Raw genomic sequence first — 17,557 nt, forward strand, 5'->3', positions numbered from 1 at the left:
CATTTCCCACACCACGTAGACAAAAACGAATTTACCTTGTTCCTGAGCACAGCTGTCCCGGAGCTGTGGGTAAGGCCCAGAGGGCTCATATACCAATCAAGATTTTGAAATGTTCATTGATGGTAACTCACTCAGTCACAGGATTTCCTAACTTTTCAGGTAAAGCCAATTGGATGGCGTTTGTGGCACCAAGCATTTGCATTGCTATCATCATGGTGGGCATTTTCTCAACGCATTACTTCCAGCAAAAGTGAGTTGGTTACACCTACCAATTGGGTAAATGAGGCTTTTAAAAAAATGATAATAGCTGTTGCTGCCATGGGTCAGGGAAATGGACACTCTCACACATTCCTAGTGAGAGACTAAACTTATTTCACCACTTTGGGTGACAGTATGTGTCAAATCCTTAAAAATATACCTTTTGATCTAATAATCTCTAACCAGAAATGTATATATATATATATATATATATATATATATATATATATATATATACACTTTATTTTTCAAAAAAAATTTTTTGAGACAGAGTCACCTAGGCTGAAGTCCTGTGGTGTGATTTTGGCTCACTGCAACCTCCGCCTCCCAGGTTCAAGCAATTGTCCTGCCTCAGCCTCCCGAGTAGCTGGGATTACAGGTGCCCACCACCACACCCAGCTAATTTTTATATTTTTTATTAGAGACAGGGTTTCATCATGTTGGCCAGGCTGTTCCCGAACTCCTGACCTCAAGTGATCTGCCTGCCTCAGCCTCCCAAAGTACTGGGATTACAGGCATGAGCCACTGTGCCAAGCCTATTCTATTATAGATGTCTGCAGATATTTAGTGGAAAATATGTTCACTGAAATAATTTTCAGAAAAGAAAAATATTTGAGATAACCTAAATGCCCAATGATAAGGGATTGGGTAACTAAATCATGATATATCTTGTACTATAACATATTATGTGTCCATGAAAGATGATGTAGAAATTAAATGATATGGCAGGCCGGGCGCAGTGGCTCACGCCTGTAATCCCAACACTTTGGGAGGCCAAGGCAGGCGGATCATAAGGTCAGGAGATCGAGACCATCTTGGCCAACACGGTGAAACCCCGGCTCTACTAAAAATACAAAAATTAGCTGGGTGTGGTGGCACGCGCCTGTAGTCCCAGCTGAGACTCGGGAGGCTAAGGCAGGAGAATCACTTGAACCCGGGAGGCAGAGATTGCAGTGAACCGAGATCGCGCCACTGCACTCCACCCTGGCAACAGAGCAAGACTGTCTCTAAAAAAAAAAATTAAATGGTATGAACAATATTTACCATGTTCCATTTAAAAGGCAGCCTGCCAAACAATATGTACTTTCATTTCTTAAAAATAGTGCATACACACAGATGCAAATGTAAGATATATCAGTTAGCATTAAATTTGGTTATATATAATATAAAAGTCAAAATAACATGACTGAGGCTGGGTGCAGTGGCTCATGCCTGTAATTTCAGCACTTCAGGAGGCTGAGGCGGTCAGATCACCTCAGGTCAGGAGTTCGAGACCAGTCTGGACAACATGGTGAAACTCTCTCTACTGAAAATAAAAAAATTAGCCAGGTCTGGTGGTGCACAACTGTAGTCCCTGGTATTCAGGTGGCTGAGGCATAAGAATCGCTTGAACCTGGGAGGCAGAGGTGGTAGTAAGTTAAGATTGTGCCACTGCACTCCAGCCTAAAACAGCAATACCAACCACAAAAACAAACAAACAAAAACAAACAAACAAACAAAAAACACCGTGGTCTTTCCTTTGAGGTAGAGCTGCAAGAAAAGAAAACAAAGCTATGGTCCTTTAGCCGAGTGCATTGTCGTCCTAATAAATCTGGGTCCTCTTCTTCAGAAGGAGGGGAAAATGAATATTGGGTGGCAATTACTGTCTGCCTCAAGGATATAAACCATAATATTTTTGTTTTGTTTTGTTTTCAGACGGAGTCTTGCTCTGTCACCCAGGCTGGAGTGCAGTGGCATGATCTTGGCTCACTGCAGCCTCTGCTTCCTGGGTTCAAGATATACTCCTGCCTCAGCCTCCCGAGTAGCTGGGACTACAGGTGCACACCACCATGCCCAGCTAATTTTTGTATTTTTGGTAGAGACAGGGTTTCGCCATGTTGGCCAGGCTGGTCTCAAACTCCTGAACTCGTGATCCACCCACCTCGGCCTCCCAAAGTGCTGGGATTACAGGTGTGAGCCACTGTGCCCAGCCTAAACCACAATATTAATGGTGTTTATATCTGGGGATAAAATTGTAGGTGACTTTAGTTTTTCTTGTTTAACTATATTTTCTAGAATTTCCTTAGTAAACATGTATTATTTTTCAAAGAAAATATTTTTAATGAGTTGGTTTTTCAATACAAAGTTTTCTTCAAATGCTGTGTAAAGTTAGAGAAAAGGTCAAAATAAAACTAACTCAAAGTCATTTTACCAGCCATTGAACTTGTCTAACAGGCTGTACATTTATTGAAGATCTAATGTGTGATAGATACTTCAAAGCAAAGCTCTCTTTGGGTAGACTTTGAAAAAGTTTAATTCAAAAGGAGTCAACTAGGATCACATGCATCCTCTTCATGGAAATTGTGAAGATCAGTTACAGTGCAGGCTAAACTGCCTTAAAAAAAAAAAAAAAAGAGGACCCAAAGTACAGTGGCTTAAATAATACTTTATTTATCTTCCATATAATGGCCCTGAGGTAAGGTATCCAGATTGGTGGGCAGCTGTGCTCCATAGTTATTTGGCGACACAGTTTTCTTCCATCTTTTTGGCATACCATCCCTTAGGCATTGTCCTCATCTGCATGATCTCTATGAGATCACAGACACTTCTGCTCATATTTCTCTGGAGAAAACCTAGTCACATGGCCACATCTCTTACTTCAAAAGGTTAGACAAATTGTAAAGCATACTTTAAAAAAAAAAAAATCAAAGCTTATCAAAGCCAAGTCTTTCAAAATGTTTCATATTGTTCATGAACTTAAAAAAAAAAAATAAGTCACATACATTTATAAGAAATTTTTTAGGATTTTTCCTTCTACATCATAAAAGACCTATATTTCCTCTTATTGCCAAATACAACCATTGTTAATAGATATTTCAGATATTTCCCTAAAATACTTTTTTCTTGGCATTTTTAACATGGTTATGTTCAAGCTATTTATACCATTTTTGAATCCTGTCTTTTTTTCAACTGTTCACATAATTAACCTGTCACTACAAACTCTTTGTAAATATTGTAATTAGCTAAATAGTAAGGGTAGGGAACATGTCATCTTCAATGCTCGGCAGGTAGCATTGTGCTGGTCACATATTAGGGGTTCAATGAATATTTGTTGAATGAATGCATAGCTGGATAGTGATAGATTGCTAAATATTAGGTTGATCAAAAGTTCCATGGTTTATTTAGCAAACCCCAAGTGACTGTGTTGTAATTTCACAGAAAACTATTGTAGCCTTGGACGATAAATAAATCATCTTTGTCTTTCAGTGTTTATATTTTATTTGCATACAAAAGCAGCCTTACACTGAAGGTACTGCACTGAGAACCTGTGTTTCCATGCCACTGTGTGCACACCTAAGAAAATGTCACTGTTTTCTTTATCTATAGGTTATCTGTTTTCCTAGCGGCCCTCAGACCTCAGTGGTGTAGCAGAGAAATTCCAGATCCAGCAAATAGCACTTGCGCTAAGAAATATCCCATTGCAGAGGTAAGGTATAATTCCTCTGTGGTCAGTCAGTGGGGTTCTAGTGATCACCACATCTAAGTTTTCCATTGTAGTTATGAGGAAGCCTAGGTGCTGAGATCCTATGATTGAGCTTAAGTTATTCATGCTAAGCTACCACTGAGTCATCACTCTCACTTTTCTTCCTGAACTTAAGAGAAATCATGTACAGGAATCTTCTGAAGTTTATGATCATAAGATGAAAACCCCCTAGCTTTTTATTCCTCAGTATGCCTCACATTCCCCTTCTCACCAAACTGCTCTCCTGTTCTCACCTAACTTATTTCAAAAGAAGAAAGCAAGCTTTTTTTGTTTTGTTTTGTTTTTTGGCCATTTGTTGAGTACTAGCCTGAGCATTGAGTCATCCAAAATTCAAGAGAATTGAAGATTTTGATTTTTCCTGTCTAAGCATAGAAAAGATAAATAGAACCCATACTATTTTGGTTTGGGTAAGAAGCCAGTACATCATTCCATTGTGCAAAGAAAAGGTTTTAAAGGAGAGGTTGATCAGCTGACAGATGAGAGAGGGGAGAATAAAGAGAGTGAAGGGAACTGCTGCAGCCCAGGAAAAGAGGTGAGAAAGCTCACAGTGGGCAAGATGGGCCATCCCTGGTGGAGGGTCTGGAAGTTGAAAGCATCTGAATATGAAGACTACATTTAAGGGGAGAAATAGGAGAGAGAAGTGGCAAGCCAATATTCCTCCCATCGCCTGGGGCTTTGACAGCTCCAGGCTTCCTTTCCAAGACTTTACAACATTTCTCGGGCAAGATGCTTCTCTCCAACTACCAAGTATGTTCTGTCATCCACACCCTTCCTCAGGCCAGAAGCCAGTGGTCCACAGTCCCAGCCTCTGCTCAAAAAAAAAAAAAAAAAAAAAAAAAAGAGTGGATCCCAGCCACAGCTTCCTCAGGAATTTAAGTCACTACAGTTTAGTGCCTTTGAAATCAAGCCCGGAGGCCACCCCTGCCTCTGCCACTTACTATGTGTGTGACTCTTGGGCAACTTGCCCAGCTATCTGAGCCCAAGTTTCAGTCTTCATAAAACAATGTCATTCTTACTTACCACCGTGAGGATTAAATAAGATGCCATGTAAAGCACATGGGTCATATAAGACAAAGATCATTCACTTTCTTCCCAAGAAGACCCATAATTTAAGTCTCTTCTGAGGGATTTCATCCCTATTAAGTTACAACAGCAAAAATAGTGACAGTAACAGCAGTTTGTGTGTGTGTATATACATATATATACACACATATATATATATTTTTATATATATATATACACAAACTGCTGTTATCACTATTTTAGATATATAATGTACAGGTTATATATTTATATATTTTATATATTCTGTCATATAATAATTATATAATTATATTACACATTATTATAATTTAGATATATTACCTTATATGTACCAGGAACTTTTGAAAACATTTTCATATGTTAACATTTAACCCATAAACATCTTTATGAGGTCATATGATTTTTTTTTTTTTTGAGACAGAGTCTTGCTCTGTTGCCCAGAGCAACAGAGTGCAGTGGTGCAATCTCGGCTCACTGCAAGCTCCGCCTTCCGGGTTCACGACATTCTCCTGCCTCAGCTTCCCGAGTAGCTGGGACTACAGGCGCCCGCCACCACGCCTGGCTAAATTTTTTTTTTGTATTTTTAGTAGAGATGGGTTTTCACCATGTTAGACAGGATGGTCTCGATCTCCTGACCTCGTGATCCGCCCGCCTCGGCCTCCCAAAGTGCTGGGATTATAGGCGTGAGCCACCATGCCTGGCATGAGGTTGTATGATTATTATCTTCATTTTCCACATGAGGAAACTGAGGCACAGAGGACTAACTTGCCCAATGTTAGTCAGCGAGTAAATGGTGGATCCTGGACTCATATCCAAGTAGGGTGTGCTGCTCATCATTGCATTATACATTTTAAAGGATCTTTAAACACGGGATGAGGAGAGTGTTTCTAGCAGTCTACACCTCTGAGCTGAAGAGATTTATTAGAGAAAGTAAGACAGAAGGAAGGTGATAGAAATTGGTATACATATGCCCAAAGTTGTGTAGCATAAGCGCGTTCATTGAAGCATTATAAATAGAAGCAAAAACTTGGGCAGAATGTAAAAGTGCACCGGGGACAAATTAAACATTTTGGGTACATCTGTACAATAGGGTATTAGGCAAATACTTAAAAAATGAGATAGATCTATATGTGCCTAAAGATCTCCAAGATACTTAAAAGTAAAAAGAGCAATATTTATCACAATTGTCTAAAGTGGGTTCATTTATATAAAAATGAGGGCGATTTTATATACAGTCATACATCTGCAGCATGGGCACAGGATATTTCTGGAAGCCCACTATGATACATATGAAACAGAGAATGGTGGTTGCCTCCAGGGAGAGGGTGGAGAGTATGAGAGCCACTTAATTTTCATTACATAGTCCCTTTGAACTTTTAGATATCTTTTTTTTCTTTTTTGACACAGAGTCTTGCTCTGTTGCCCAAGCTGAAATGCAATGGTATGATCTCGGCTCAGTGCAACCTACGCCTCCCAGGTCCAAGCGATTCTCCTGCCTCAGCCTCCCAAGTAGCTGAGATTACAGGCACCTGCCACCACGCCCAGCCAATTTTTGTATTTTTAGTAGAGATGGGGTTTCACCATGTTGGCCAGGCTGGTCTTGAACTGCTGACCTCAAGTGATCCACCCGCCTCAGTCTCCCAAAGTGTTGGGATTACAGGCATGAGCCACCACACCTGGCCTAGAATGTCTTAAGAACACTATGTGCATATAATTTTTTTGCAAAAATAACCAGTGAATTAGAAAATTTTTTAAATTAAGCAGCTTAAATATGGCCTCCAGGATGAAGGCCTTGAGATGGCCTTAGAACCCCATGTGGCTTGACCCTTGAAGGAGGTGGACTGTTTTTAGAAAGCAAACTGCTCTCTGGGTGCTAGGCAGAGGCAGACAACAGAAACACAATAGTGTGTCCTCCCCTTCTAGCAAATGTGCTTTGAGCTCTCAGGCCTTCCCTCCCCTACTGTTTCTTAAGATATGGCTACAAAACCATGTGCCCTAAAGCTCTGAAGGAAAAGGCCAAATCATAAAGGGGATTGCTGGAGTGTTATCCAACTTGTAAAAGCTTAAAATAGTGTCCATGAGGTTCCTGAACTGATAGTGGTTTAAGAGGCCTGCCCCCGAGGACTTGGCAGCCAGAGGGCCCGCTTTGTAAAAGCCGTGAGAAGCGGCCTCTCAGTGTTGCTGTTGCTCTCCTGACAGCAGAGCAAACACCTCACCTTGTGAAAACGACAAGCCATTTCCACACAGGGTGTACTCTCTCCCACATCTGTGGTAGCAGCACTTTGGCAGCTCAGCTTCCCAGAGCTGCCAGCTGTGTTCTGAGCCAGACCAACATGCCAGGGCCAGTTTGGGTAGTGATCAGAAAAGAGCAGCTTCCCTAAAGTGAAACACATACACACATCCTCTAGCTTGGCAGGGCCCTTTGTGGAAATCTGTTCTGAGACACTGCCATTGTTCACTTTCCTGACACTTGCCATGTCCAAGGCAAGGGAGGGGATGTCAGAAGAAGATCCAGACCAAACCCCTCTTGCACAACTTGTCATTGGACAAATCGGAGAACTGAGGCCCTAGAGAGGCCTCAGTAGACCACTGTAGACTGGTTTTCCCCAGGATATGGTGTCAGAGTTGGGACTAGTCCCCAGGGTGTGCCTTGTCCCACGGCTATTTTTTGTCATCCTACTCCTCCTGTAAGACATGGTCCCTGTGCACACATAGCTTACAGACATTTAAAAAAAGTGACAGCACAAAACATCACATGCCAAGAACCTAACGGTGGTTTCTTCATTGAATAGGCATCCAGGGGAAGGAACAGTCACCAGGGGCCTCATGGAAGGAGAAGGCACCAAGCATGGGACAGTGGGAGGCACACACAAGCAGGGTGAAGGCTGGTGGTGGAAGCAAAAGTGTGTGGGGCACTGAGAGAAGGGCGTGATTAGTAAGACTGAGACAGTGGCTGAAAGAGCAGCTTCTGAAGAGAAAGACAGGGAGGTGGAGGAAGGGCAGGAACCAATTGCCAGGCCAATGCTGGAATCTTGACTGTACATGGAAGCCAAGTCAGTAGGGGCTCTGGACCTCTGCTTGGGAAAGATCAGACAACCAGTGTGTAGGATTGTTTCTAGGAGGCAAAGAGACCCCAATTAAAGCCCAGTTTTTAAAAAGTGTTAATAGGAAAGTGCCAAGGACTTGGACTCAGGAATTGGCAGCAAGTTCGGAAAGGAAAGAGATAGGACATTGAAGAGCTGGTCACTGGCAGAATGCTAAGAGAAAATAAGTGAGATAATTAATTAATTTTAAAAAGTATAAGCTAATTTTGTCTGTTACAAACACAATTAGCTAAAGGCAAAAAAAAGATGAAAATTTCTTCTAAAAATGTTACTCCAAAGTTGTCTTTCTTAAAAGCAGATCTGACAAGGAATACTACCTTGCCTGAAACCTTTCAGTAGTTCTCTCAAGGCACAAACACCCTTGTGTCACTTAAAAGGCCCTGTGTGATGTGACCGCCTCCTATTTCTGAAGTCTCGGGTTACCAGTCATAAGAAATAACTAGCAGGTTCCAAAATACACCAGTCCTCCTTGCCAGCACCTCCCTACCTGGAAAATACCACACGTCTCTCAGGACTCAGCTCTTGTGTCCCTTCATCACCTGTTTAGTGTGACCCTAAAGGCTTCATTGCCTCTTCCCCAAGACAGAAGCAGTCTCAGCCTTTCCTTTGCATATCCAGTGACCTCTGTCCTTGAGGAAAAGCAGAGAGTACAGCTTGGTTCACATTAGAAATGGGGCTAGGCGTGGTAGCTCATGCCTGTAATCCCAGCACTTTGGGAGGCCGAGGTGGGCAGATCACTTGAGGTCAGGAGTTTGAGACCAGCCTGGCCAACATGGTGAAACCCTGTCTCTACCAAAAATATACAATTAGCCAGGCGTGGTGGCACACACCTATAATCCCAGCCACTCGGGAGGCTGAGGCAAGAGAATTGCTTGAACCTGGGAGGTGGAGGTTACAGGGAGCCAAGATTGGGCCACTGAGCTCGAGCCTGGGTGACAGAAGGAGACTTGGTCTCAAAAAAAAAAAAAAAAAAAAAGAAGACAAAAAGAAAAGAGAGAGAGAGAAAGAGAGACAGAGAAAGAAAGAAAAGAAAAGAAGAGAAAAGAGAGAGACAGGTTGAAGGTTGAGCAGGGTAGTGAATCACTCACTGGCTGGGGGTTGAGAGGAGTCTCCAGCTCCTGCCTCTCTGCCTCCCCAACAATGTTAACTATTTCTCTTACCTCGCAAACTCCAGTGCCCACCATGTTGCAGCCGGGGCTGAGGCGACAGTGCAGGTTGTGAGGCCTTTGGGAACCCTGGAGAAATAGGTTGTTAAGGTCGCTTCTACAGCAGTGTGAGCCTCTTCCTCCTCCTTTTGCTCAGGAGAAGACACAGCTGCCCTTGGACAGGCTCCTGATAGACTGGTCCATGCCTGAAGATCCTGAACCCCTGGTCATCAGTGAAGTCCTTCATCAAGTGACCCCAATTGTCAGACGTCCCCACTGCTCCAACTGGCCACAAAGGGGAAAAGGAATCCAAGGTCACCAGGCCTCAGAGAAAGACATGATGCACAGTGCCTCAAGCCCACCACCTCCAAGAGCTCTCCCAGCTGAGAGCAGACAACTGGTGGATCTGTACAAGGTGCTGGAGAGCAGGGGTTCCTACCCAAAGCCAGAAAACCCAGCCAGTCCCTGGACGGTGCTCCCAGCGGGCAACCTTCCCACCCACGATGGCTACTTACCCTCCAACATAGATGACCTCCCCTCACATGAGGTGCCTCTCACTGACTCTCTGGAAGAACTGGAGCCTCAGCACATCTCCCTTTCTGTTTTCCCCTCAAGTTCTCTTCACCCACTCACCTTCTCCTATGGTGATAAGCTGACTCTGGATCAGTTAAAGATGAGGTGTGACTCCCTCATGCTCTGAGTGGTGAGGCTTGGAGCTTTAAAGTCAGTGTGCCCCCAACCAGCACAGCCTGTCCCAATTCCCCCGGCCCCTGCTCCAGCGGCTGTCATCTCTGGGTACCGCCATCAGTCTGGCTGCAGCTAGAGGACAGTCAAGCCAGCTCTGGGGGAGTCTTAGGAACTGGGAGTTGGTCTTCACCCAGATGCCTCATCTTGCCTTTCCCAGGGCCTTAAGATGACATCCTTCACTGTGTGGACCTAGACTCCAATGTGAATTCCTAGTAAATTTCTTGGTATGCTGGCCAGAAAGGGAAATGAGGAGGAGAGTAGAAACCACAGCTCTTAGTAGTGGCATACAGTCTAGAGGACCATTCATGCAATGACTATTTCTAAAGCACCCGCTACACAGCAGGCTGTACACAACAGATCAGTACTGTTCGACAGAACTTCCTGAGATGATGGAAATGTTCTACCTCTGCACTCACTGTCCAATACATTAGACACTAGGCACATTGGCTGTTAATCACTTGGAATGTGTTTAGCCTGACTGAGGAATTAAATTTTGATTGTAAATTTAAATCACCACACATGGCTACTGGCTACTGTATTGGAGAGCACAGCTCTAGATGGCTCCTAGATTATTAAGAGCCTTCAAAACAAATCAACGTAGTTCTACAGATGAAGACATAAAAGACACTGGTAAACACCAATGTAAAAGGGCCCCCAAGGTGATCATGACTGGTCTTATTTGTAGAAGTCTAAGAATGTACCTTTTTCCAGCTGGGTGCGGTGGCTCACGCCTGTAATCCCAGCCGAGGCAGGCGGATCACAAGGTCAGGAGATCAAGACCATCCTGGTTAACATGGTGAAACCCTGTCTCTACTAAAAATACAAAAAAAAAAAAAAAAAAAAAAATTAGGGCATGATGGCAGGTACCTGTAGTCCCAGCTACTCAGGAGGCTGAGGCAGGAGAATGGCATGAACCCGGGAGGTGGGGCTTGCAGTGAGCCGAGATCCCGCCACTGCACTCCAGCCTGAGCAACAGAGCAAGACTCTGTTTTTGTTTTTAAAAAAAAAAAAAAAAAAAGAATGTGCCTTTTTCATAGTTTTGCTGGATTATTGTTTTATTTTGGCTTCATCCTCTTCCAGCAAATCAAGGGCATCTGGATAGTGAAGACCTACCGTAAACTCACCATAGTACCATAGTACCTTGGGCAACCCAGCCTCCCCCTCTGAAGGTCGGGTGTCTTGTAAAGGGCTGGTCCAAAGGCTCTCTGACCCCTTGTTTCCTCTTTTTGTTGCAGCAGGCCCTGCCTTTAGGACCAGGGCTGTCTCAGGGTCTAAGACCCCAGACTCCAAGGTTGTCCTCAGAAGTTGTCTGTCCCCTGTTCCCAAAGGCACAGCTTTCAATTCCCGAGAAGATTTTGAGCTGGTCCTCTGCCAGCTCAAGTTCAGCCTGGAAGATAACTCTCTTTTCCACAGCATGGACTTGGAACATGATCCAAGTTTTGCTCTTTAAAACTGTGGCCCCTGGCTTGCCACCCTCCCTGGCCCATTGCTGCCTCTGTCTCTTCACCTTAGGCAGTTTTGCCTAACTAGTGGAGAAAAGTCTCGGTCTAAACTGCTAATAGTGCTCTTCCCTAAAGAACAAGATAAAAGATCCAAAAAACTTTTCCTTAAATTCTTGTCAAGCCTGGGGTCTACCCCCTACCCCTTCCCACATGAACATTGGAACTGAGATGGTTTCTCCATCATCCTCTGGATTTTCATTTAACAAAGTACTTGTTGCAAATGTGTACTTCTTCCCTAATGTGCGGAACTAGAAACTTGTCCATACATACCCCAGTCCTGTAGAAATAACTGTTCTTGGGCTTTAGGTTTTCCAGATTTCCCTCAGAGCTCTAGAAATTGAGTGATGGACAGTTGCTCTGCTTCTTCGGGTTGAAACTCTTGATATGTCCTTGTTTCCTGCAATTCCAAACTTAACACCTATAGTTTTCTCAGGCTTTTTTTGAAAAGTTCCTTCCTTTCTATTTCTATTCCACTCTATTTAGCTATTATTGTGTGGCACCCCCAGTGGTTCCTTTCCTCTCAGCATCACTGTAGCTTGCTGCACCCAGGACATGCCCTTGACTGGCACAAACCGTGACAGATAAGGCCACCTCCTCAGAAGCAGAACAACCTATTATCTTTTGGCAATGGGAGCTAACTTCACTGTTTTCTTACAATACCCGGTTTTTCCTATCTTTGGTTTCTTTTTGATTACCTCTCATCCATCTCAGTCACTCTTCTCCTCCCCTCCCTTGTGTCTACAATACCCCATTTTACCAAGTCTCCCATTTAACCTCCCCATCCTTTTCTTTCCCTTAAAGTCTCATATGATACTGCAGTCTTCATTTGTCTTCCCCCAAAAAAAAAAAAAATTTTTTTTTTAAAGAATCCTTCCTTGACTCTTAAAGACTCCTAGGGATGCTGAGGCCTCCTCAGCATGATTTCCATATACTTACTTTCTCTGTTGGACTACAGACAACTTGAAAGCAGGAACTTTGGCAATGTTTCCCAGCACCAGCATCATGCCTGGTCCATAGTAGCTACCAATAAAAAAGTAAGCATCGTAAACCCAAAAGTATCTGAGAAAGGTCTCAATTAATTTAAAAAGTTTTTGTTTTGCCAAATAACACATGACACAGCCTCAGAAGGTCCGGAGGACATGTGCCCAAAGTGGTTAAGGCACAGCTTGGTTTTACACATTTTAGGGAGACATAAGACATCAATCAACATATGTGAGATGTACATTGGTTGGGTCTGGAAAGGCAGGATAACTCAAAGTGGGGGTTTCCAGGTCATAGGTAAATAAGAGACAAAAGGTTGCATTCTTTTGGGGTTTTGATCAACCTTTTACTAAAAACATAATTTACATGTGAGAAGGAGGTAGCTCAGGTGAACAGAGGGATGACTCTGAGTTCTGTCTATTCTTTGTCCCACGCCTGTGAAGATCAGCTATGGTGAAATTCAACAGAACTGTTTTAGAGTAAAGATCTTGAAGTCCTCGTAGGCAAATTGTGAGGAAAGTATGCAGTTTTTTGGGGGGAGGAGGGGAATAAAATGGGAGGCAGGTTTGCCTGATGCAGTTCCCAGCTTGGCTTTTCCCTTTGGCTTAGACTGATTTTCTTTTCGCAGCAGCATCACCTGCCACTGCTTTGTCTTATTCTTTCTATTCCAGAAGCCAGCTCATCTGTGCCCATTTCCTCCTTATTGGAACAATTGTTTGCATTCATTCATTTTCCTTCCCAAACCCCATTCTCTCCCATTTGTTGACAGCACCACTGTGATGCATGGAGGGGTGTTTCTGGTTTTAAAGACGTATTTGAGCATGTCTTTGGCAGCTCAGTCTGCCAGATACGGTGTCCTCTTTCCATGAATGACAGAGGATGGGTAACTCTGTTCTGCCATTGCCCCAAGTGGTTTTCACAATCTGCCCTTCTCCCCGCTGCCTCCCACCACTAGTAAAAACCCCAAACCAAGTTGCTGGGTTCACCAGGTCTAGGTGATACTCACCAACATACAGCCAGGCTTTCATTCCTCAGGAAAATTGTCAGTAATTTTGTGGTCTTATAATGATATATATTGGTTTCCATCCACGGTTGCTGGCTCATGATGTCAGAGGTGTTTGAACCACAGTGACTCCATCTTGAATAGAGGCTGGGTAAAATAAGGCTGAGACCTACTGGGCTGCATTCCCAGGAGATTAGGCATTCTTAGTCACAGGATGAGATAGGTTGGCATAAGGTAAAAGTCACAAAGGCCCTGCTGATAAAAGAGGTTGTGGTAAATAAGCCAGACAAAACCCACCAAAACCAAGATGGTGACGAAAGTGACCTCTGGTCATCCTCACTGCTCATTATATGCTAATTATAATGCATTAGCATGCTAACAGACGCTCCCTCCACAACAGTTTACAAATGCCATGGCAACATCAGAAAGTTACCCTATAGGTTTTAAAAGGAGGAGAAACTCACAGCTCTGGGAATTGCCCACCCCTTTCCTGGAAAACTCATGAATAATTCACCTCTTATTTAGCATATAATCAAGAAATAACTCAGGTCATGCATGGTGACTCACGCATTTTGGGAGGCAGAGGTGGGTGGATCACCTGAGGTGTCAGGAGTTCCACATCAGCCTGGCTAACATGGTGAAACCCCATCACTACTAAAAATTCAAAATTAGCCAGGCATAGTGGCATGTGCCTGTAGACACGAGAATCACTTAGAACCGGGAGGCGGAGGTTGCAGTGAGCCGAGATTGCACCATTGCACTCCAGCCTGGTCAACAGAGTGAGACTCTGTTTCAAAACAACAACAAAAACTGTAAGTATACTCAATTGAGCAGCCCATGCCGCTGCTCTATGGAGTAGCCATTCTTTTATTTCTTTACTTTCTTAATAAATTTAACTTTCACTTTACTTTATGGATTCACCTCAAATTCTTTCTTGCTCAAAATCCAAGAATCCCCTCTTGGTGTCTGGATGGGGACTCCTGTCCCATAACAGTAACTCCCATAGCCCTCCTTAGTTTTTTGCTATGTTGGGTGTGTCAGGCCTCAGGGGCTGGCCTCTGACCTTTTCCTACCCTCCTTTCACTCTAACATTTCCCTGCGTTTCCAATTGTGGGTCTTAAGACCCTCCCATGAGACAGTCCTACCCATACTCTGGGAGAAGGAATGCTGATGTCATGAAGCTTCCATAAAAACCCAAGAGGGCCAGGCACGGTTGGCTCACACCTGTAATCCCAGCACTTTGGGAGGCCGAGGTAGGTGGATGACTCCAGGCCAGGAGTTTGAGACCAGCCTGGCTAATATGGCGAAAATCCCATTTCCACTAAAAATACAAAAATTAACCAAGCATGGTGGCACATGCCTATAATCTCGGTTACTTGGAAGGCTGGGGCAAGAGAGTCGCTTGAACTCAGGAGGCAGAGGTTGCAGTGAGCCAAGATCATGCCACTGCACTCCAGCCTGGGCGACAGGGCAAGACTGTCTTAAAAAACAACAACAAAAAGCAAAATCCAAGAGGACTGGATTCAGAGAGAATCCAGATAGCTGAACATGTGGAGATTCCTGAAAGGCGGTGCATGGAAGTTCCATGCCCCTTCCCCCATTCCTTGCACTATGTATCTCTTTATCTGTATCCTTTGGAATAAACCAATAAAGGTTGTTTCCCTGAGTTCTGTGAGCTGCTCCAGTAAATTAAACCCAAAGAGGGGGCTGTGGGAACCTCAACTTGAAGCTGATCGGTCAGAAGTTCCAGGGGCTGGACTTACAACTGGTAGGGATGGAGCAGTCGGGGACTGAGCCTGGAACTTGTGGGATCTGACACTATCTCTGGATTCCCAATACCCAGAATAGTGTTGGCACTGAATTAGAGGACAATAAGATGACGTCCACTGCTTGGTATGTGGGGAAACACCTCCCGACGTCCACTATCTGGTCACAGACGTTGCTTCTGTATTTAGTTGTGGTTTGAGAGTAAAGCCCAGCTAATTTTTGTATTTTTTGTAGAGATACGGTTTCGGAGTGTTGTTCAGGCTGGTCTCAAACTCCTAAACTCAAGTGATTTGCCTGCCTTGGCCTCCTCAAGTCCTGGGATTCCAGGTGTGAGCCACCATGCCTAGCCCTTCAGTTCATTCTTAATGAATTCATGGAAATCGTCACCATCAACTGTGAGATCTTCACCATGAATATCTTTGAAGGACCCCTCTTTCCCTGAAGCCAGAGATTTTATTTTCTGAGTTTCTATCTACCTTATAGGCAAGAGGAAAATTAAACTAGTGTTAGTTTTTTTATCTTCCTTCTTCTCTTCACATTGTCCCAATTTTTCAGCTTCCATTAATAGCCTTTCAGCTTCAGCATGAATTCACCAATCCCCTGAGACCTGTGAAAGCAATGCCAAACTAGACACATTCTATTATAGTCAGCTCCCCGTGTACGATTCTTGGTTTTTCTCCACCAGGTTCTACTCTTTTTAGTCATCTAATGCAGTTGTCACCTGTCCCAATAGCACCACTCAAGCCCTCCAAAGGAGGCATGTTTTCCTCTTCCTAACTTGCAGGACTCATGGAAGTTCACATTATCTACCTTTAGGCTGTTAGGTCAACCCTCATGAGTAAAGCACCTCTCAAGAGATAGGAGAGTCTTCCTCCCACCCTAGAAAAAGATAAGCAATTCAATCAATCTGCTGGCTGATGGAAACAAATTGGATCATTACATTACAGCCTAATTAGAATGAATTTCCAAAATAGATTAAAATTAAAGTCTTGCAAAACTCTCTCTCTTTCTCTCTCGCTCTCTCACACACACACACGCAAATACTTGCAACAGGTCAGGCATGGTGGCTCATGACTGTAATCCCAGGACTTTGGGAGGCCGAGATGGGCGGATCACTTGAGATCAGGAGTTCGAGACCAGTCTGGCCAACATGGAGAAACCCTGTCTCTACTTAAAAAAAAAAAAAAAAAAATTAGCTGGGCATAGTGGTGAGCGCCTGTAATCCCAGCTACTCAGGAGGCTGAGGCATAAGAATCACTTGAACCTGGGAGGTGGAGGTTGCAGTGAGCCAAGATTGTACCACTGCACTCCATCCTGGGCAATAGAGTAAGACTCTATCTCAAAAAAATTAAATAAAATAAAATAGAAATGAAAATAAAAATAAATAAAAATCAGGAGTGTAAGTTGGCCCCTTTGTGGAGGGCAGATGGGCAATATTCAATAAAATCTGAATAAGCAACTCCACTCCTACACTATAGCGCAAGGAACAGTATAATTATATTAAATTGAATATAGGATTCCTCAACAGCATTTGATTTTATAAAATGGTGAGGGGCAGGAAGTGAGGGGGAAAAGCCTTAAATTCCCTTTGGTAGAGACCTGGTTAAATCATGACATATCTGTACAATGAAACACTGAATTTCAAGGAATCTAAGACTCCACCAGTTTTAAGACATCTCATTAGTTTATGTTCTAAGTAGAAAAAAATGCCAATAAAACTATAATATGCCACTGATATCTATGATGCACAATTTTTTTAACATATTAATATGCCTGAAATTTGGGATGTATCTTAGAATTTATAAAAAGCATTCTGTGCAGTTTTTGTTTTGTTTTTAGTATAAGAAAGACTGGGTGCAGTGGCTCATGCCTATATTCCCAGCTCTTCAGGTGGCCAGGGCCGGAGGATCACTTAAAGCCAGTTCAAGATCAGCCTAGGCAACAACATAGCAAGACCCCATTTTTGTAATTTTTTTTTTTTTTTTTTTAGCTGGGTATGGTGCCTTATGCCTGTAGTCCCAGCTACCTGGGAGGCGGAGGCAGGAGGATCACTTGGGCAAGAGTGAGACCGTCTTATTTTTTTTTTGAGACATAACCTTGCTCCGTCGCCCAGGCTAGAGTACAGTGGCATGATCTTGGCTTACTGCAACCTCCACTTCCCGGGTTCAAGCGATTCTCCTAACTCAGCCTCCCGAGTAACTGGGATTACAGGTGCCCGCGACCATGCCCGGCTAATTTTTGTATTTTTAGTAGAGACGGGGTTTCACCATGTTGGCCAGGCTGGCCTCAAACTTCTGACCTCGTGATTCACCCGCCTCGGCCTCTCAAAGTGCTGGGATTAAAGGAGTGAGCCACTATGCCCGGAACACCCTGTCTCTTTAAAAAAAAAAAAAAAAAAAAAAAAAAAAAGGCATATCAATATTTGACATGGAAATGGTGATTTACAAAAGGCTGAATATTTGTAATGACATCTGGAAAAAAAT

The 17,557-nt window shown here is 43.5% G+C and overlaps 1 protein-coding gene across 1 annotated transcript in view; it reads left to right on the forward strand.

The window, feature by feature from the left end:
- The window catches only part of IL12RB2 (interleukin 12 receptor subunit beta 2), a 92,713-nt gene extending 81,871 nt beyond the window's left edge, over window positions 1-10,842 (forward strand). The window contains exons 14-16 of the mRNA XM_050763965.1: window positions 160-250; window positions 3,625-3,724; window positions 9,232-10,842. Of these exons, the coding sequence (XP_050619922.1) occupies window positions 160-250; window positions 3,625-3,724; window positions 9,232-9,774 (734 nt within the window). The 3' untranslated portion in view covers window positions 9,775-10,842. The remainder of the gene's footprint in view (window positions 1-159; window positions 251-3,624; window positions 3,725-9,231) is intronic.
- The last annotated feature ends 6,715 nt before the right edge of the window (window positions 10,843-17,557 follow it).

This window comes from Macaca thibetana, chromosome 1, assembly GCF_024542745.1.
Source record: "Macaca thibetana thibetana isolate TM-01 chromosome 1, ASM2454274v1, whole genome shotgun sequence".
Classification (NCBI taxonomy): Eukaryota; Metazoa; Chordata; class Mammalia; order Primates; family Cercopithecidae; genus Macaca; species Macaca thibetana.